This window comes from Ornithodoros turicata, unplaced genomic scaffold (assembly GCF_037126465.1).
Source record: "Ornithodoros turicata isolate Travis unplaced genomic scaffold, ASM3712646v1 Chromosome13, whole genome shotgun sequence".
Taxonomy (NCBI): Eukaryota; Metazoa; Arthropoda; class Arachnida; order Ixodida; family Argasidae; genus Ornithodoros; species Ornithodoros turicata.
Genome location: NW_026999307.1, coordinates 4,263,893 through 4,285,683, shown reverse-complemented (window position 1 = coordinate 4,285,683; position 21,791 = coordinate 4,263,893). Strand labels below are relative to the sequence as shown.

Sequence of the window (21,791 nt, the reverse complement as noted above, 5' to 3'; positions counted from 1 at the left end):
TCTTTATTTTGTTCAATGGGCATCTTCGGAGACCCGTTTTTCCTTCACCGCCAATGTGAGAGGGTGAAAGAGCGCACTGTCGCCTCTTGCGTCCTGGAAAAAGATTAAAAGAAAACAGAAAATGCAACCCAAGGTAAGGGCAGTTCCAATAGCGTCACCAGATACATGTGTTTTTGTTTTGTTTCCGCACGTTACAGCTCATCTTCGACGCATGAGGCGGCACTGTGCTCCTTCACCCTCTCACATTGGGGGGGTGAAGGAAAGATGCCTCTCCGAAGATGCGCAATGAATAAAATAAAGAAAAAACAGGTATTCCTTAACGAATTTTTTTGCGGACGATCTGCACAACGGATTTTTGTTCTGTAAACGGCTACGATATCAGGTGACCGAAAGGAACAGATGTTCTCATTGAGACAGCTTCGTAGCTTTTATAATTAAAAAGTAAATTAACGATTTTTAGGTAATTAGGCATTCGACGGCTGACCAACAGATGGCCAAGGATGTCCGACGGCCCAGAGATGATAGAAGTGAAAACATGATGTCTATAGTCCTTACATTTTATAATGAAAAATCTGTACCGACAAAAAAAGACACCCTGTACATGGTCTTCAAATAGAACACATCGTTAGAAAAGTCTAGAAATAAACTATCTCAAAGCTAGAGAGGATGTCTGTTTGAGCATGTCAGACAACGTTTATTATTGATGAGAGAAGGAAGTCACTGAAAAGGTTAGCCAGCTGCAGGGCTGACTTCCTTCTTTCGTCATTATTTCCTAGGTACTAGATGCTTTCTATATATTTGTCCTTTGTATGTCTTCCAGCTTCAGATCATCAATTCCCAGTACTGTGACGGCGATATTTCTTGGAAGACAATGAGTGGCTTCACCGTGCAACAATTCACAGAAAAGCAAGGAACAATACATACTCTGTAGCCGACAGCAAATTGAACTTTAATACCCCTATGAAATTTTCCGTGATATTAGGGCTCAGTGGTTTCCATGACACATTTAGGTAATTACTTCATGATTCGCGAGAATCCGCATGCCGCAAGTCATGCTACTTCCAACAGTTCCAATTAAATTAGTGAAAGTTCATCAAGATACACATAAGTGGGTAATATGTATACAATGAACGAATTCATTTCTCCTGTCAAAATACGGTCCAACGAACAAAGGCTGCTATCGCATTCCTCTATATGATTTGTTACGTGGTAATTCCACAACTATAGGCAACTGCAGAACCTAGTTAGCGCCGTCTGCAGAAGTGGAACTTTAACGCGGCTCGACATGCTGCTTAAGTGTCCGTTCCAGTGAGTCATTCTTCTGACGTATTTATTCAATCTCTCCTCGTATCAACATTCAAGGATTGTACGCTTGTTTGAAATGGCGTATTTACATGTCTTAGAAATTGTTGCATGTTCAAACACCGCGTCCGTGTACATCTAGATTGGATCGAGTGCTGACGATATCCCTCCTCGTGGTCTTCGTGGCTTCGCCAATCACACGTGAGTATTTTGTTCCTAACGTTGGAAGCGCACGATGTGGATATTTTCAGGGTCGTAATCGCCTAACCCTTCACCACTACCCGTAGAGTTTTTAAAGGAGGTCTGCATTCCAGTCCGTTGGCACAACATTTGCTCGTACAATAGTCAAGATGTCTTAATGACTGCAGAGCGGTAGTGAAATTTCGCGAACCTTGTCGCGACTCACGTCTCTATTATTTTCTTGTTCTCATCATCATTTTCGGGACGAACACAAGGATCAGCATTTAAATGTATTTGAAAAGCATCACATTAATTTCCCTTCCATAAAAAAGGCTCCACCTTCGTATCTTACCCCCGTGTAAAATTTGTAAAAACATCCAGGTCTTAAATCTCTCTCTCTCTCTCTCTGATTTTCTCTTCTCTAATTTTTTTCGTCCTGCAGCGGTAACTGCACTCTCGCATTCAGATCTTTTGGTTTTCAATAGATACAGGTTATATATACATATTAAAAAAATGCTCTATGAGAGCAGCCGAGATTAGATTCGTAAAGGTGGGTTATACAGCCACGCGGTCGTTCTGTCGAACAGAATATGTCAATTGTTTGAATAATAAATGCCTAAAATTAATTTTTAGATGACCGAACTTGTGAACGGCAGGTTTTCAACGAAATATGAGATAGCAGAATCTGAGCCTGCTCTTATTTAAAGCCGTCCTCATTATTTTAAGCGCTGAAAGAGAACCTACTTCACGACATCCATCACGGAGTTTTGATGTGAAATGAGCACACATGTGCGAATAATTATTTCATATGCGAAAACATTTCAACGCACTTTTGATGCCTCGGTGAAGCCACGCTGCATTAATTTCAGGGAGAGGGGCATCGGTGAAATCCCTTCTCACTCTACCGATACGCCCTCTCCCTGTCCTACCACTGCGGCTGAGAAGAAACCAGCCTGCGCGCTTGCTGGGTGCAGCGTTGGCAACTTTGGAGAAAATTTGCAGGTCTAGCCAATCTTCTGTTCACTTAGGAAAAACATATTTTTCGAAGATCTAGATAATTTCGCTGTGGCATCACACACGCAGAGAATTTGACGTCATAACACTTGTACTGTATTGAGTTGGATTTAAAAGAGGAACGCTCTTGCACGGCCAATCCTGCTTTATCGGCTGGCAACCGACCGTGCTACAGGCAGATCAAAACGCCAAAAAACAGTATGCCACACTCGGACGCCTCTCCTTGTAGCAAGAGGGTTAGATTGCGCAGAACTTTAGATTGCTTTTGCGGACAACCTTAACCCCCGAATTTTTTCGCACTGTGTTCCATGAATGATAATATAAAATGCCTGGTAATAGAGGGCTAGCCTACAACAGTAGTGCGTGATTCGTATTTGACACAGATGACGCTCCATGTAGTCTACAATGAATGGTTTTGATATCAGTACAAGAATTCCAATAGCATTGCAGTAGGATGGAGGACAATAAGAAGGAAGATTTTAAAATGTGTTTATTACAAGCTTCCTATCATATTACATTTTTTTTGTTTGCACATCACATGACACAGAAGCAGTACCTGTTTTGTTTGATGTGTGTCACATGTGCAGTATTTGTACTAGCCCGAACACCATGAAGTCAACAAAAGTTGGGAGCATCTGCGTCAAGAATTCTAGCAATGCAAAGCGAGAAAAAGTTATCTGCAGAGAGTTTCCTGTGAAAATACAAAACTATGCCAGACTCGCTCGGACTGTTGTGTCACCTTTACATTCGTAGTCACGGTTTATTTCTTCTTGTTCCCTTTCTTTTACTACAATCACTTCCACTGTACGATTTGTATTACGCTGCATTGTGCTAATAATATATTACTCTCGTTTACCGGTTTCATTTGCTGTTGCAGTTATTTGTGGGCCAGACGGTCACAATATATTTTAGGTAACATGCCTGACATTTATTCTTTGCGTATCACACGCATGCTGTTGTTACTGCGAAAAATGTTTATAGTGCAGGAGGTTTGCAAATGTGTGGTGCACGGGGAATATCAAGGTGTGTGTCAAATGACGACGAAGGTGCGATAGATGCAATAGATATATATATACAATATCAGCATGTATACAACAGCAGACCGCCAGTTGAAATGCTTAAAAATACTGCTTCTGACAAAAATGATCGTACGCACCACGCCTGAACAACGTAGTCATGGTGTTCACATTTATACTTATTCTCGTTAGGCGATACTAGGCGAGGATTACGCTTTTGGGGTGATGTAAATTTCATTTCCGAAGAGGTAGAGACGTAGTGCAGTCAAACCAATCGTACTGTGACAACAGCATTTCAATGTAATCGAAGAGTGTAATTTGGAGTACGTGAAATCACGTGCGTGAAACAGCTGATACCTGGAATCCACCATTTTGCGTGCCCATCATGGATTGGCTTTGATAGCGTACTTGGCTATATAAGTACTGGAGCTTTTTCAGCTCACGTGCGCTACAATATGGCCGTGCTCGGAGCCGTTTATGAGGAGAGTTTGGCCATTCTGTGATCTTTTGCCGCCCCGAGACGGGGAGCCGCCGTGACATCAGAGCCGTCGTCGCTCTGATGTGGAACTGGAACTGGATGAAAGGCTAGCCGTGGCGGCAAGGGGGGATTTCAAAGCTGTACCTCTGCTCCAATCTGGTGGAATGGGATATTTCAAGGCGATAGCGCTGACCCAAAATGGTGCGACTGGCCTTGGCGCCGCCTATCGTATGACGTCAAATGGCGCGCTTTGAGACAGGCTCCTCCCAGTGGCGAAACTCTCCTAATAAACAGCTCTGGATGAGCTGTTGCTTACCGTTGACGAGGAAAAGCTCCTCCGTTCATCCTAGAGCACTAGAAAAACAAGTTTCAGAGTACTGCCAGCCTTTTCCCTCGCCGCGGCGATTGCTATTGGCCGAATCCACCCACGTGACGGTGATCCACCTTATTTATTCATTTGGATATACCGTTGATTACTGGCACTGTTAATTAAAACACTACGGTCTGACGTCTGTGTTTTTTAATCAAATTATTGCATAACTGAGATTATATTAGGAAAACTTTTTCGCTTTGTGATTGTCCAGGTCCGTATATCTGTACGCACAGTAGTTTCTGTATCATCTGGGATTGTTTTGCACAGGTAATCTCACGCGAGTTTACATAAAATTGAACTTGTCGCGGAGCGTTAACACAGCGGGCTATATTGGCGTGGAAGGGAAATGGTTGCGTTGCCTACATACGTCAGGTGAGGCCAAGTCAAGCCAAGTGGTTGGCGGTATTCTGAAACTTGTTTTTCTAGTGCTCTAGTTCATCCGCTTTGCTCTCCCTCATTTGCGCTCTCTCACCTTTTCTTCTAGCCTCTCTCCTTATGATTCTAACGGGCTGAGGGCGTGCCAGACAGCGTTGCCACATCTACAGATTTGTATGGAGATCCACAAATTTTCGGCAACATCTACATATCTACAGATTAATTCTGAAAGCTACAGACTTTTTGACTCCGTGATGAAAGAAGCCTAGCGTGGGCTACACAAAATACACGAACATAGACAACGATCGTTGTGTATGTTCCTGTATGATCACATGCTAAGGATTGTTTCATCATGGATTTCATGCACCAGCTACCCTGCGTTTACACTATGTTGTCAGATTTTTGGACAATCGTTAACAAAGCTGTGACGAAAAGCCCGATTCACAATGGGCTACTCTCGGATGAAAAAACAACGAAATTTTAATTTCATGTTTGCTTCATGGTGTTCGTGTCAAAAAATGACTGTCAGTATCATCTTTCATATCACTCGTGACATGGAAGCTGTTCGCACTTAATCACACGGTGTGTATACTAACCATCATGGTTAGATGCTGTGATTCGTCTGATGATGATGCTTGATTTTTTGATATTTTTGCTGCCTCCATTGGAAGCAAACAGATGTCGCGCAGTCGCGGGGCATTGACACCGACGAACAGGTGGTGGCGGTGGTGTGCCATTTCAGAGCGGTTTGCCTGAAGGCTTGTTGCTCGGTTCTTCCTAGACAGCACAGCCGGTGCCAGGATTCGAACCCGGGAGAGCCAACCCATTCTGCCCAGAGCCCCAGTAACTTTTGCCATCACATATTTCCGTTACTTCCATGAGCGAAATAGAAAATGTCAGACGATGAAACGCACAAACTCCTGGCCTAAAACGACGTTAATTAAGCAAATTATATGTTTTACTGCCATCTACAGATTTTTACGGAAGTCTCCATAGGTTCTAATAAGTGATCTCCATACTTTTCCTCCGACGAGTGTGGCAACACTGGTGCCAGATGCGCGGGCAAGTCTGAGCGTGCGGGAGGAAGTTTGAAGTACACAATGGAGTACGAACCAAGCACGAGTGGGTCAAGTAGTCGGCAAAGGAAAACCAGGTCCCCCAAGGTCGCCATTTTCCCATGTATTTGTTCCTATCCCGATGCGTGCAATGCCGGAGGCCGCCCTTAGATACCCCATTGTTACCAGACGTTGGCTTGCGTGGATTGTAGCGCGCTAAAGATCCAGTTGAAGCACAATCCAAGCCAGGCCAAGTCACCGAAGGAGAAATGGACGACTGCAGCGCCTGCGGCGCCTGGTACGACAGGTACGCTATGTGATGCACGCAGCCGTGCACTAGATCCTACCGATCGCTCAACACGCTTAAAAACGGACCAAAAAGTGAAATACGACCGAGAAAGTTGTTATACGCGTTTTATTTGGACATATAAAGACTAGATTCATTCGCAGAAACAACAAAAACATTTTGCCGCCAAACTTAGCGCGCTGAAGTGATCCGGAACGGCAACAGTGGGGTATCTAGTGGCGGCCTTCTTCGTTGCACGCTTTTCCGAGGTGAGTTTGGGGGACCTGAGGAAAACAGAATGCGATCGACGGCGATGGGCTGCCGAGACTGAAGAGCAACGTAAGCAACGCCTGGCTGTAGACGCCGCGGTTCAACGCCGAATCGCGCAAACGAGACCGTGGAAGGCCGAGAACTTTGATGTCTCGTTCGTTGCGTAAGGTGGCCGAAGCCTTCAAAAAACTCTAGGAAGATGCATTGGTGGATCACTTGTAAATGCGCTAGCATAACCCTGAAGGTAAACGCTAATACGGACACCGAAACGCAAAAGGAGGAAGTAAAAGACGGAATCAAAGGAAAGAAGCAAAACAGAAACGAGGAATCAAAGGAAGACATGAAAGGCTTCAAATGATCCACCAATGGATCTTCCATTTTTTATTATACATTATTATCTTTTCGCCCATCGTCTATTCTGTCCTCAACCATCAGAAAGAATATAATCAGAAAGTCCTGTAGTTAAAACTTTAACTAATTAATTGCGCCTAAGTATTTAATCGGTGCCCAATAAAAAATTCAGATTACAACATGCGATTCCGCACAATATTCTGCAGTTTCAATTAGCCGTTGACTCACCGTGTTTTCTCAGACTCGAGTGCATGTCAGCCGGGACACCCTGTATATACCACCAAAAAGAATCCCCCGATTTCAAAATCTTATGTTTAAAAAAATTATATTGTCATGAACATAGAACCTTGAGATAAATTTAAAATACACATCTGAACGGGCAATTTCACATGGTTTTCACAAATGCTCAATATGCACTCTTTCGGACGCACTGCATACAGCTACTAATCGTTTCATATTTGAGCTAGCATGTCTGGTGTCACTTATGTCCATAGTAGTGGAAACGGAGAACACAGAATGCTTTTTGTTGAGAAGAAAAAGGACTACAAAAGATCATACTTTTTTGGCGGGTCTTGGATTTGACATTCCCAGCAAAAGTAACCTTTTTTTCTCCCTCTCTATCTTCAACGCATATACCAATCCTGACAATTCTCGCGTGCAATGAAACGGACATGCACAGCCACCTAAGAGTAAAATTTCACGCGCAGGGAGCAACGCGTCTCTGAGACAGGCGGCGTTTAGCAAAAAATGTCGCGTCTTGCCCCGTGGCGCATCTTGCCCCAGCTTACCCTACACAAGTGGAGGTATGAAATGCGCTAATTGTGCGCAGAACCGAGCATCAGCATTCTCATAAAGCACCTTATACAACAGCTAAGCGGCCTGCATCATGTATTCACGTAGATATATCCCCGCTTTCTAATCTATGATGGAAAAGCCTTCCAACTTAGCCATCAGGAAAGTGCAGTAAATCAAACTACCTTCACAAGAGATCTGTGTCCCAGCAAACGGAGGTAACACGGCTCATTGTGGATAACCATAGAAGAGAAGGCTTCATCCACCGCCAAAATTCCTTTGTCTCCATTTCACAGCTACATGGTTACACCAGTGACGGTGAAATATACAGGGCGTCCTTTTCTTTTTTTCGAGGCAGATTTATTCATAAAAATATTATGGGCTAGAGACGTGCTGTTTTCACTTCTATCATCTCTGGGCCAGCGGACGTTCTTGGCCATATGTTGCTCGACCTAAAAATCGTTAAGTAACTTAGTTACAAGAGCTACGAAGTTGTTCCAATGAACATCTGTGGAACATCTGTTCCTTTCGGTCACCTGATATCGTAGCCGTTTTCAGAACAAAAATACGTTCGGTAGATCGTCCGCAAAAAAATCGTGAAGGAACACATTTTTCTTTTTATTTTGTCCAATGGGCATCTTCGGAGACCCGTTTTCCCTTCACAGCCAATGTGAGAGAGCGAAAGAGCACACTGTCGCCTCTTGGGTCCTGGAAAGAGATTAAAACAAAACAGAAAATGCAACCCAAGATAAGGGCAGTTCCGATCGCGTCACCTGATACATGTGGTTTTTTTTTGTTTCCGCACGTTAAAGCTCATCTCCGACGCATGAGGCGGCACTGTGCTTCTTCACGCTCTCACATTGGGGGGTGAAGGAAAGACGCTCTCCGAAGATGCGCAATGAACACAATAAAGAAAAAAAGAAAGGTGTTCCTTCGCGAATTTTTTGCGGATGATCTGCCCAACAGATTTTTGTTCTGAAAACGGCTAGGATATCAGGTAACCGAAAGGAACAGATGTTCTCATTGGGATACCTTCGTAGCTTTGATAATTAAAAAGTAAATTAACCATTTTTAGGTAATTAGGCATTCGACGGCTGACCAACAGATGGCCAAGGATGTCCGACGGCCAGAGATGATAGAAGTGAAAACAGGATGTCTATAGTCCTTACATTGTTTGCTGAAATCTGTACAGATAAAAAAAAAGACGCCCTGAACATTGTCTTCAAATAGAACACATCGTTAGAAAAGTCTAGAAATAAACTATCTCGAAGCGAGAGAGGATGTCCGTTCCAGCATGTCAGACAACGAAAAGAAGGAAGTCACTGAAAAGGTTAGCCAGCTGTAGGACTGACATCCCTCTTTCATCATTATTTCCTAGGTACTAGAGGCTTTCTATATATTTGTCCTTTGTATGTCTTCCAGCCTCAGATCATCAATTCCCATCACTATTTATTACACGGCGATATTTCTTGGAAGACAATGAGTGGCTTCACCGTGCAGCGATTCACAGAAAACCAAGGAACAGTACTTACTCCGTAGCCGACAGCAAAGTGAACTTTAATATACCCTATGAAATTTTTCGTGACGTTATGGCTCAGCGGTTTCCATTACACATTTAGGTACTTACTTAACGATTCGCGAGAATATAAGCATGCCACAAATCATGCCACTTCCAACAATTCCAATAAAATTAGTGAAACTTCATAAAGACACAAATAAGTGGGTAATATGTATACAATGAACGAATTCATTTCGCCTGTCAGAATACGGTCCAACGAACAAAGGCTGTTATCGCATTCCTCGCATTTGTTACGTGGTAATACCACGTGGTAATAGCAGGAGTGGAACTTTAACTCGGCTCGACACGCTCCGTCTGTGTCCGTTCCAGTGAGTCATTCTTCTGACGAATGCCTCAGAATAAATGCCTCAAATTAATTTCTAGATGACCGAACTTTTAAACGGCAGGTTTTCAACGAAATATGAGATAGCAGAATCTGAGCCTGCTCTTATTTAAAGCCGTCCTTATTATTTTAAGCGCTCAAAGAGAACCTACTTCGCGACATCCATCACGGAGTTTTCATGTGAAATGAGCACACATGTGCGAATAATTATTTCAAATGCGAAAACATTTCTTCAACGCACTTTTGATACCTCGGTGAAGCCACGCTGTATTAATTTCACGGAGAGGGGCATCGGAGAAATCCCTTCTCACTCTACCGATACCACCACTGTCCTACCTACTGCCTGTCCTACCACTGCGGCTGAGGAGAAACCAGCGTTTTCTAAATGAACACATCTATAGACTGTGCGAGATACATGTTGTGGTACGTTGTTAATTGTCACAACCCGTGGAAATTTGAGTGGCTGATCAACGAGCGCCCCTTCGCGGAGATACAGCGTAGGGCCACCTGGAAAAATTCGCTGTCTGTTCTGGAGAACATGCAGGTGCAGGTTGGCAACGCAACGGTTATAACCACTGATCTCTATGTATAAAGGCTGGATCGCGTATGGGAGAGGGGCTCGTGGGAGAGAGGTACGCATTCGGGCCGCCATGTTGGTGGGCCCTAAAACGCTGTGTGTGCCCATTGGAAACAATGGGAGGCAACAGAGATTGTGAGTATTTATTGCGCTACAGGCGTTGATCATTGTTTGTCGTCACGCGATTTTGTAAGGTGCCAGTATACTGATGTATCCTAACAGTGTTTCGCAGGTGCCCTGCTTTTCGATTCTTAATAACGTTATATTTTGCATTCCGAAACTAGACTGTCACTGCAGTGCAGCGCTGGGAATTGTACTACAGCACGTTTCCCAGCCAATATTTCAATAAGAAACGATGTGAGGTTAACAACAACCATGTATATAATATCCTGTGCTGCGTTCTGGACAAAAATTTTTCCGTCACGAACGGTCCGGGAAAAGATATACTCGCATGACAGAAAGATATCGTTCTGTAGACTCTCAGCCGTTGTTTTAGCCGTGTATGCGCTTAGTATGATTTATATCAAGCATCGCCGCAGAAAGAGTCTTTTAGTGAACGACATGGGTGCCATGCCTCGCACATATGGACACACCGCCAAGCAGCTCAAATAATTACTTCACGCAATTCGTTCGCGCTCGTTAGAACAGTTAGTCAGGTAGTGATGTAAGCTTAATCAATTAACTTACTTAGGAAGTGGTGACACCTGCTTGAGACACGGGACTTATCTCTTTTTGCAGTACAGCCCTTCTATGTTTGTTTGTTGCTTCCTTCATTTGTTCTGCGTATTTGCAGGCGCGGTTGTGCCAAACTGAATGTCCATCCAGCACTGGCTTTGTCATGCTTGTTATGTGGAGCACGTTACTATGTGGAGCACGTTACAAAAAATGCAGCTCCACATCTGAAACACCAATCAGTATCATCGTCATCTAAAAGGGGCACCGTTGTGAGACCAGACACACTTTCTGGAGACCTTCTATGGCACTTTCCGCAGTTTGCACAATTTTCTTCAGCATCGAAGTCTCTCATAGGAACCACTTTCATTAATGACTCCCATCTTACCCTTTGATGTGCAGGGGCCCTCTTGCACTACACACGTATGGTCTGCAAATTGCAACAGAACGATTTGGAGGTTGAAACAGTTGTGCTTTTGTCATTTTGGACCTCGTGTATCCTGTCTGTGAAGCGTAAACAAAAAAGTCTAACACGATATGCTTTTGTAAAGAAGATCACTGATGATGAGTAAAGAGAGTATACATTTTTCAAGTTCAACATTTATTTCTTGCACTTATGCATTTCAGGATACAATGAACGTGCAGGGAGGTCGCAAAAGACTATACATTTATTGTTTTGTGACCTTCCTACAATGACAATATATATTTTAGGGATGACAATGGACAGGTACACTCTCTAAATTTGTAGCACTCAATTTTAGGTTGGAATGAGCAAAGAATAGCAACTTCCCTCCTGATATTTTCTCATATATGCTGAATTTTAAATTTAATGTGATCAACGGTAGATGTAAACAACATCAGTACCAGAGAAATGCATCCTCAATAAGTAAATTTCTTCTTATAGCATATATGTGCATGCCTATTAACTGAAACGATTATCACAGTTCCCTGACATGTTTTAATTTCTGAGAGTGTACTGTAGAGGCTGCTTAGATCTACAACAGTTCACACAAGGTATTATATACTGTGAATGCCTTTAAAAATCCCATGTGACACATATGCTTTTACTTTCTGGAGGTACTGTGGTAGTCAAAGTTTGTGGGCATTACGCAGGTTCTGCACCCATTTCTTGAGTATGTCGAGGCAGCTGTGAAGTAACCTGTATTGATGATTATTCCAATTTTTATGGTGCATCGACAACAAAGGCAATAATACATCAGAACATTGGTTTGGGTGCAACCAGTTAAAAATGAATGTTGTTTAATAAATGCATTGGACAAATGTTAAAACATCAGTTTAAAACATGGCTTACAATCCCTGTATCTTCTAAATATTGAAAAGATTAAAACCTATTCTAAAAAGAATATGGGGAACTCTTCTAAAAAGAATTATAATGATTATATTGCTGGGTGATGTCAACATGTATGAAAATGTGTAAATTTGAGAGAGGCTAACCACAGTGTGTGCACTGAGGTGGTTCCTTCCTGTAAAGTAGAAACCAGTGGATGAGGAACTTGATACTTATCTGTACACCCAGTCGTATCACACTGCACAGATTATTCACTGGGTAGTCCACATGACGAAACCTGTATTGACGAGACACCACTTTTGCCTTAAAAACTGCTACAAATAGCACGGCACGCTACAAATTATTATTATCGTAACAAGCTGACGATACAGGTGAGACACAAGGCGTTATCCAAGTCGCGCCACACCACCGTCACGTAGCATTCTGTGTCACAAATCAAACCAAGGCACAAAACAATACCAATACATGAAAAAAGGTGACAATCTTGGTCTAATTACGACGTAATACCGAACTTGTGCGCGAAGGTAATTCAAAGAAATGAATGTGCACTCGCTTCCGTAGAGAACACCGTGTACCATGCTAGCACTGCATGCAAAAAAGCGCTCGAGTGCTCGCACATATATTGATGACAACACTACCAGTGTACTTTAACATGTTCTTTCAAGCACATTATGCACTCAAACTGTATTTGCCACCAGGTAACATGCAAGTGTGCTCGATTGAACCTCGGAAGAGCGATCAAGCAACCTGCATCCAGTGCTCGTTTTGAACAAAAAAACACTTCATAATGGTCAACTAAATATACAGAATGGACGCCTATTTATTCCTTGATAAAGAATTACTCACCTGTAGAAATTTAGGCCCTGTATCCTTGCCAGTACGGTTGGTACGACCGTAATTGCAAGAAGTTGCCATGATCGCTGCGGCGACTGTTGTGGGTACAGTAAGATGGCGGCCGGTTTCCTCACGCACGCGCTCCCCATCCGCGATCCAGCCTTTTACAATCGAGATCAGTGGTTATAACTCGCCCTTGAATGAACCAGTGTTAACAGTCTGCTCACAAAATGGTGCTGATAAAACAGGTTTCCATGACAATCATGAGCCAGAGCTGAAAGGGGAGGAGCGACGGGAAAGGCGTATTGTGAAAGATTACCTAATATACTTTTACATATTTTTTGGCGTATTCGTCTGTGTCTCAGTCTCACCGTTACAAAGAAACTGTCGTTGAATAAAGTACCAATTTGGGCCGTTTGGTCACATATAATAAAATGACTAAAACAGTGCTAAAACAAATAAGGACAACACTGGACACACTACGCTTTAAGCAAAGGTTTAATGAGCCTACACCCTACACATATTACACAATACACCAGTGCCATGCCGCGCCATCCCATAAACACGTTTTTAGGTCGTGTTTTCAATGAATTCATGTAGCTTATCAGCGTAAAAGATTGAACACGAACTAACACGACTATCTGCAACAAATATGATCTGCCTTGCTTTCTGAAACAATAACGGGCCCCTCCCACTACATTTCCTTAAAACCTGGGTTTCCTCAAACACGGCTGCACAATTGTTAGAGGTTTTTAAATGTTCTACTAAAGAACTGCTTTCTACATTTTTTTTTTTTGCATTCTTGTGCTCACGCAGTCTTGTGTTGACACATCTGGCAGTGTGCCCGACCCATACTTTTCCACAGTGAGAGGAATTTTATACACAACATTTTCTTTGCAATCCGTGAACTTTTCCTTATGCCTTATGCATGTGACATTCCTATTTTGCCTAGTTCAACCTCCTTGTATGTGAGCTTAGGCAATTGCTTTTGCGGACAACCTTAACCCCCGAATTTTTTCGCACTGTGTTCCGCAAAAGCAATTGCCTAAGCTCACTTACAAGGAAGTTGAACTATGCAAAATAGGGATGTCACATACATAAGACATAAGGAAAAGTTCACGGATTCCAAAGAAAGTGTTGTGTATAAAATTCCTCGTACCCGTGGAAAAGTATACATTGGACAGAGTGCCAGAAGTGTCAACAGAAGACTGCGTGAGCACAAGAACCCAGAAAAGAAATGTAGAAAACAGTTCTTTTTAAACAGTTTCTTTAGAAAACAGTTAAAAACCTGTAAAAATTGTGCAGCCGTGTTTGAGGAATCCCAGGCTTTGAGGAAATGTGAAAATGTGTGAAAAAAAAGTGGGAGGGGCGCGTTATTGTTTGAGGAAGCACGGCAGATCAAGTTAATTGTGTTAGTTCGTGTTCAGTCTTTTACTCTGATAAATACATGAATTCCCTGAAAACACGGCCTAAAAACGCGTTTATGGGCTGGCGCGACGTGGCGCTGGTGTGTTGTGTAAGATATGTAGGGTGTCGGCCAATCAAGCATTTGTTGAAAGTGCAGTGCCTGCGTTAGGTGATGCCCGTCTTTGTTTAGCACTGTTTTAGCGATTTTATGAAAGAAAATATTATTACGGATGTACTAGAAAACTGTAGTAAACGGATGTTAATCTTCTTTAACAGTATTCGCAGCAGCGAAAGAACAATGTGAAAGCATTGATACGTATATCGACAGCATCCTTAATGAAGGTCTATCCGGCACCTCCAACTGCATAGAGCCTGCATCGGTTCGGGAGTTTCCAGTGAACATTACAGTGAATTGCACAGTTATCGAAGGAGGATTTCGGAACGGAATTGTTACTGGTCTTACATCGGCTAAGAGGAAGGGGAGCTGCAACAGAAGCGGTAGTGACGACGGAGGAGAACTCTACACCTGTCCCTTGTCTCTCAACGGAACCTTCATAAATTATTACGGCTTTGTGAAGGCTGGCTACAATTTCAGACCCAATCATTATTGCTTCATGGGATTGGCCATCAAGAACAGCACCGTGCAAGCACAATTGTCAATCAAAAACGGTAAGTCTAACCGCGCACGTACAAAGAAAAACATATTGCATGCACTGTTCGTACTGTTCCCGCATTCAAGAACGTTTCTCACGTAATGCACATGCGATGGCGTCGTAGGACACTAGAGTATCGCCAAGCACGTGAAGTGTACACCAAAAATTCGCGAAAAAGTCGATGGAAGTCAATTGACATCTTGCAATACTGAGACCGCGGTGGAAACCCGCTCTACTCTCGCACATGAATGTTTCGCAGTGTCCAGCACAGTGCTTAACATTTGAAGGTGCAACACCAAAGGCAATACTTATGCAGCTGCATCGACTTCTCTGCATGTCTCTTCTGCAATGTGAAGCTCGAACAAGGAGGTTCAAGGTATCGGGAAGTAATCAAGTAATTACAATCAGAAATAACGAGGCCATAGGGATATCTGAAGGAATAATTGTCAACAACGAGTAAGCAATTTGAAAAACAGGAGTGAGCTCCGCATACGTTTGCTACTAAAGATAACGATAGTCGGCATCATTGTGCTTGACAGTGAATGGTCCCAAGGCCAAACAGAACGTCCTAATCAGGAATAATTGATGTTTTATACTTCTGCTTGCTCTTTTCAGAAGCCGTCACTTTGAAGACGCTTTGCTTGGAAGAGGTCGACTTCGAGTTCACTCACGTTATCGATGACAAGCAGAAGTACCTGTTTGAGCGTACAGTGAAGCCTATTGTGTTAGATATATTTAGCGGCCTCGTAAACTCTACATTCCGTGATTCTTTAAGTGACGCCATAGCGAAAAAATATACGTCCTTGGGTGATGTACCTATTGTCGATTGAATAAACAAATTGAATCGATGTGTCGCAACTAGTGCAAAGCGCATTTACGTGCAAATTTCAAGCGAAGTCGACTGAGCAACGTGTGGCTCGATCTGTGATGATGCACGCCCGGGGAGCACCAGCTGCCACTTTAATCGGTTGTTCGTCGTGGTAACGCTCCCTGGTTAGTTTTTTTTACACTTTTTCTACTACTACCTCGTCATTACTCTTGTTCGACTACTGTAACGCCTCACACAGGCATTCGATTTTTCTTTTCTGTTTTTTCTATACTGTGACGCTTGTTGTTTTTGTTCGTGTCAGGGCTGCAATTCCTTCTTTGCGGTGATGACACCTAACACCTGTCGCACGTATGATCGACGATGCGGAACCTCCATTACTACGTTCCCACTCCCGGGACGACGCCCGTCATCCCACCGCAAGCAAAACGCAACATAGCTAAAGCGTGACGAACAAGGTTTATTCACCTCGAAGCAGTCGAGAAACCGCAGCGAAACAGATGCAAGGAAGAAGAGCAACACCCAAAACAAAAGACCCCCAATCCTCAGTGTTGCTTCTTTTTATATCATCCCCTGGATCACGTGTTCATGGTACTCGGTGCCATCTCGCGGCACAGTCAGTCGGCTTCAGCTCCACGAAACCAAAAAAGAAAAAAGAAAAACAATCATATTTTATTATCGTTCATTGCTTTCTGTACACACCCAAACTGCACCTACCGTTTTAACACGGCACTACAAATTCAACACTTCTTCCCCATTGTTTAACGAGTACCATAGTACAGTGAATAGTATCACACAACGTCCAGGCCTAATACACTATTAAAGGGGTTGTGACAGATCATCCCAACCCCCCTATTCACCAACTGTGAAGACTGTACTTGTGCACGTGATACACATTTTGTAAAAAAATCTGTGATAAATAAAAAAAAGACGGCCTACATATAGCTGCGACATTAATGTAAATGTAAATTAATTAATCCTGCATAAAAGACGGTTCATTGCATCGATGTGAACCTGCAGGTAAGGTTTCAGAGCGAAGAGGATAATAGAAGCGCAGAAAAAGGAACACCGCGAATACCGAAACCCATGCGTCCCTGCCATCAGTCTTTTTCAATGAAGATCAGAGTAGGTGTTTCGGTATGCTCTCCGTGGATAAATTAGCATGTTCCAAACCCTGCGTGCTTATTGCCGAACTATCAGTAAATGGTCTCCTTTTTACTGAGTTGCTTCGATACCGGAAATATAGACTAGATTTACTCCACCTGAAACACAATTGCCATTATGGAATATATTGATTCTCGAGGTAGTTAATACAGCTAGTGGGGAAAGTGGTTCTGCTATTTCATCAACTTATTAAAGAAGATGAGAGCTGCGGGTCTCAGCCGCGTAACTGTTCCAGGAAGGAACAGCCTTTCTCAAACCTTTCCCAAAGGCATGCTGTATTGAATACACTTTTCGGATACATTATCTGGAAAACAAGATAAGCCGCCATCATGTTTGCTACTCCCTCCTCAGCAGTGACAACCCGAAAGAGCCCCAGGTTATCAACATGCAGGAATATCTCTTCTGCAGTCGGGAAGTCAGCTTCAGAGCACACAATGCACGATGTGGCTGACAGATCTGTCAAGTAAGCACATTAGTACTCGTATAACAGCTTATTTGCTGACTACCACAACTTACTAAACGACTTATAGTCATCAATGTCGCTTTATATGCTAAATCCGATTCCCTTCCAATGTGTGTATTTACTCTGATTTCGTACTTACGCCTTTACTTACCCGAGATTCCGAAGCTCTGAAGTGATGGATATTAAAGGTGAAACAACCAGTAAGACCACGTAGCCCATATTTTACACAAAGTCCCTTGTGTCTGATGCCACAGATGCTCTTCCTGTTGACCAGTTGAGCTAATACACCGTTGTCGGTGTTGCAGTATTGCACAAATTAGAATGAGGCTGATGCCCCATTCACATCTCACACGTCCAAGGCTCTGATATCCAATATACTGCTTTAGAAATCTGATGGTCACATTGTGGAAGCTGCCGTGAATTTAGCGTTTAACAACTGCCCATGGTACAACATTATGTACATAAAAGATTCCAATGGTTTATAGATAACTGATAACTTACACCTGTGCATATGCTTAAGTGTTCCACTGAAAGCTTTGCGCCCCAAAATCTAACAGACCATGCACTTACATTATCCTTTAGGAAGAAGACGTTCCAGGCTTTCAGCTTCCTTTAATCGCGCACGGTTTGTCTATGGCAAACAGAGCAAAGACGTATATAAAAATTTCAGTAAAAGGGAATTAACTACTGGGAAATAATTTACATGAAGATCAAAGTTATATTTTGGCCATCTTTTTTTTATTTGTAATGGATTTTTTACGAAATGGTATCGGGTGCACAACTACAGTCTTCAGAGTTGGTGCATAGGGTCCTGCGGAAACTTCTTGCGAGATAGTTTGCACCTACCAGATAACTAATTGGTTAAAATGCACTAAATTTTAATTCGCGCTTTTTAATGGAACACGGCAGAGCGAAATCGGAGGCGGTTCTCATTTAACGTCATAGTGCTTTTCCGAAATTTCAAAATACGCCGTTACATAGATTTAACAGTCTGCCAAACAAATCAGAGATCAACCTAAAGCAAGCAAATACTGCTCGTATTGAGGAAAAGAACGAGACTAATCCTCGGACGATAACCTGCTATGACGCAACTTGTGGAGACACCTGTAAACGGTTGCCCGGCTGAGCTGACTGCGACCAGCGCTTTGCCGTCACCTACACCCCGCATCAGATTACTAGCCACTGTTAAGAATAAACCACCCAGAATATACGCTTAAAATTCAACGCACAAAAATATACTCTCAAATATCCCCACGTAAGTAAAAACGCTAAGGAATCCCCGGTTAAGAATATGTCGTTCAAAATAAATCGTTTCAGAATCCCTCCAAAATTCACCCTACGGTTGCTACGGTCACGAGGTATGGCCGCGAGTGAAATAATCAATCCGCTTCGACAAATAGTCCCAAAGTAGGCGAATTTAACTGGACTCCTACCATGAGTATACTTCGTACATCGCACTTCGATACTTCGTACGCGAAACAAGTGTGCTTCACTTGAACGTCAGTGTAAAGCGAACTCAGGACACACGCACGAAGGAACGAGCGCTCAACACTGCCACACTTCCCGTCGATGCTTTGTCAAGCGAAATAACGCGAAATATGCATATAATGAATACCCTTTCTACACTAAAAAGGAAAACATAGCAACAACACACACACGGAAAGGATATGCAGCCATGACAGACCACTAGGTAGAGGGTGAGTGCTAACAAGGACAAAAACCACCAATGTAAGCTACGTTCTACTGCTATCCTCGGCGTAGAGCAGACTTGTACAAAATACCACGCAAAAGTAATTAAAATAAGATACTAAATACTCCATGTAAAAAGTATTTAAAATAGAGTACAAAATACTCAAAACCCGAAGTAATTTGAGTAGAGCACCAAAATACTCTAAGAAGTATTTAAGATACTCTTTAAAGCGCTTTAGTATTAGCAGTAAGTGAAACGCGTATTCTGAACGTGGCCGTACAAATGAAAGGAATAAACTTGATCCGCTATGCTTAAGCCTATCTTTCATTTTCGAGGTCTTGGTGTCAAGTAATGCTTGGTGAACCTTGGTGAACCCAAGTAAACTCTGTTGATATTTTGTGACCCAAAACTTCGTAATTCCTCGAGTATGTCAGTACGGGTTTTTCAACCTCTGGCACGTGTTTATTGCTTTGGTGACCAAGGAAATAAATGCCGGGATTCTCTTGTACCTAATCCAATGGGAATTCACCTGGCAGGCTGTCACTATGAATAGGAAGCGTTTTCTGACGAAGTTGGTTTTTGACAACAAGGCCAGGCGTGGGACAAGCCTATCGTACACGAGGATAAATGACAGATTCCCGAATTTCCGGGAAAAAAGAGAGAGAGAGAGAGAGAGAGAGAGAGAAAAAATGAGGGTTAAGTTCCAGTGAGCTGGAAATCTGGACACAGCGGGAAGTGTGCTTGACGAGGAAGGAAAGTATTTTGAGTACTGAGTAGCAAATACCGAAAAAAGTATTTTAAATACGTTAAAAATACTTGTCGCAAAAAGTATTCAATAAAGTACCAAAATACCGCAAAAAGCATTTAAAATACTGTATTTTGAGTACGTACTCAAGATACGTACAAGTCTGGCGTAGAGATACATATCTATTACACCGCTGTCGTTCTGTACTACAGGATATATTTTGAAACAGTTTATTTTTAACGATATATTTTTATACAGTTTATTTTTAACGATATATTTTGCAACGATATATTTTTTATGGTGGATTCTTGAGCGATTGTTTTTTGGGCGGGGATTTTTGCGCGGTTGATTTCGTATCGGGGAATTTTGCGCGGTTCATCATAAACGAATGTATTTTGAAAGAATTTTTCTAAACGGATTTACTCTTACATACATACATACATACATACACACATACACACATACACAGATACATACATACATACAAGATGGGAGGAGACGAGGCTAAAAGCTTCGCAGCTTGAGAGGCGCCTCAACTCCTCTACAGTCGCAGCAACTGCGAGGGCCACAGAGGTCTAGTGCATACCCAGAAAGGAAAGATAACAGGAAAACAAACAGAAGAAGAATGAAAAAGTTGTAACACTGCATTGATCAATACGCACAGAACACTGGTTACTACAATGAGGCACAACAACAGCACGACTGCGCTTAGCATTAGCAAACGAAAAGAAGCGCACATCTCTTCATAAGGACAGCTGCACATATTACGTTTACAAAAACATCATCAAGATATTGTGTTGAACGATAAACATATTTTGACCTAAAAGTGCGGACGCGAACAAAACAGGAACATATATCAAAAAGGGTAATTATATTATGGAACAAAAATTGTTTCAATTCACGAAAGGACATGGTCAATAAGTTGGCATTATGACGGCTGAGGTGATTTAAAAGATGTGGGATAGATACCTCAAGTCTTCGACGACCATAATTTGTCACAGAGAACGGTACATGGAAAATGTCACTATTACGAAGTGTGTGTTGTTTAGTGTTGTTGCGCACCAGTGCTCGCGTAAACAGGTCACTAGGTAGTTCTAAGGATTGTTTGTACGTTAGTGCTAAGCGAAAGGAATACTGCTGGAAGATTGGTAGGAAGTTATATTCCCGAAAAATAGTCTGTGCGGGTGAATCATAAGGCGCCGCATCGATGAAACGGAGGGCCCTTTTTGAAGGGTAAAAAGCCTTTGCAAAGACGTGTTGGACGCCGACCCCCATACAAGATAACAATAGATGAGACGGGAATGAATTAGTGCCTGATAAATTAGGCGTTTGTACCATGCTCGGAGTGACGACTTGTATCTATTGAGCGAACCGAGTGTCGGACTAATGTGAGAAGCGACATGAGAAATATGGTTGGACCAGTGCCGTATTTACAGTGGTGGGGACCCCGGGGCAGTGCGCTGTGGGGTCTCCCCCGTTTATTCTATGTATTTGTCTATTATATGTCTATAAATGACATCGTTTTGTATCTAAAGGACGGCGGCCGTGTGGCACACTAGTCCAAGATTTTGCAGCAATCAGGTTTTGTCATATTTTGACCATTTCCTAGACAAGTGAAACAAATATTATATTCGTGTCTATCCAATGTGTTATTCCGGGTCGATATGCGGGGACGGAGGACAGATTTTTACTAAGTTTCCGTTTCATGGATGCGTTCCAGGCATGCAAAACAGGACTTTTTCCTTGGACAAGACCTTTACTGGTGGGGGCCCCTTTGTGGTGGGGGCCCCTTTGAGGTGGGGGCCCCGGGGCGAGTGCGCCGTCTGCCCTCCCCTAAATTCGGCACTGAGTCGAACCACAATAGCCTACTATCAAATCTGACGCCCACGATTTTTGTGCTGGCTGTGAACTTGACCTTGGAATCTCCAAGAAACAGGTCCCGGCCAAGATCAATACGTTGCCCACGTGGCGCAAACGGCATAGGAACCGTTTTATCAATGTTAATTGTAAGATGGTTCGAGAGGCCCAGGTATTAATTTTCTGTAAAACGAGGTCGGC

General features: G+C 42.8%; 1 protein-coding gene across 1 annotated transcript; it reads left to right on the top strand.

Annotated features, from left to right (window-relative positions):
* The first annotated feature begins 1,239 nt into the window (after positions 1 to 1,239).
* LOC135372062 (uncharacterized) lies at positions 1,240 to 15,692 on the top strand. Its single transcript, XM_064605785.1, has 4 exons — positions 1,240 to 1,308; positions 1,445 to 1,503; positions 14,469 to 14,861; positions 15,461 to 15,692. Exons 1-4 carry the CDS (start codon positions 1,286 to 1,288, stop codon positions 15,673 to 15,675), a joined length of 690 nt encoding a protein of 229 aa, XP_064461855.1. The 5' UTR covers positions 1,240 to 1,285; the 3' UTR covers positions 15,676 to 15,692.
* Positions 15,693 to 21,791: the final 6,099 nt, after the last annotated feature.

Bases quoted from the DNA above. Each gene is read 5' to 3' on its own strand.
- LOC135372062 (XM_064605785.1), top strand. From the start codon at position 1,286: ATGCTGCTTAAGTGTCCGTTCCA. The intron at 1,309-1,444 runs GTGAGTCATTCT...GTGTACATCTAG, and splicing joins CTGCTTAAGTGTCCGTTCCA to ATTGGATCGAGTGCTGACGA. The intron at 14,862-15,460 runs GTAAGTCTAACC...TGCTCTTTTCAG, and splicing joins ACAATTGTCAATCAAAAACG to AAGCCGTCACTTTGAAGACG.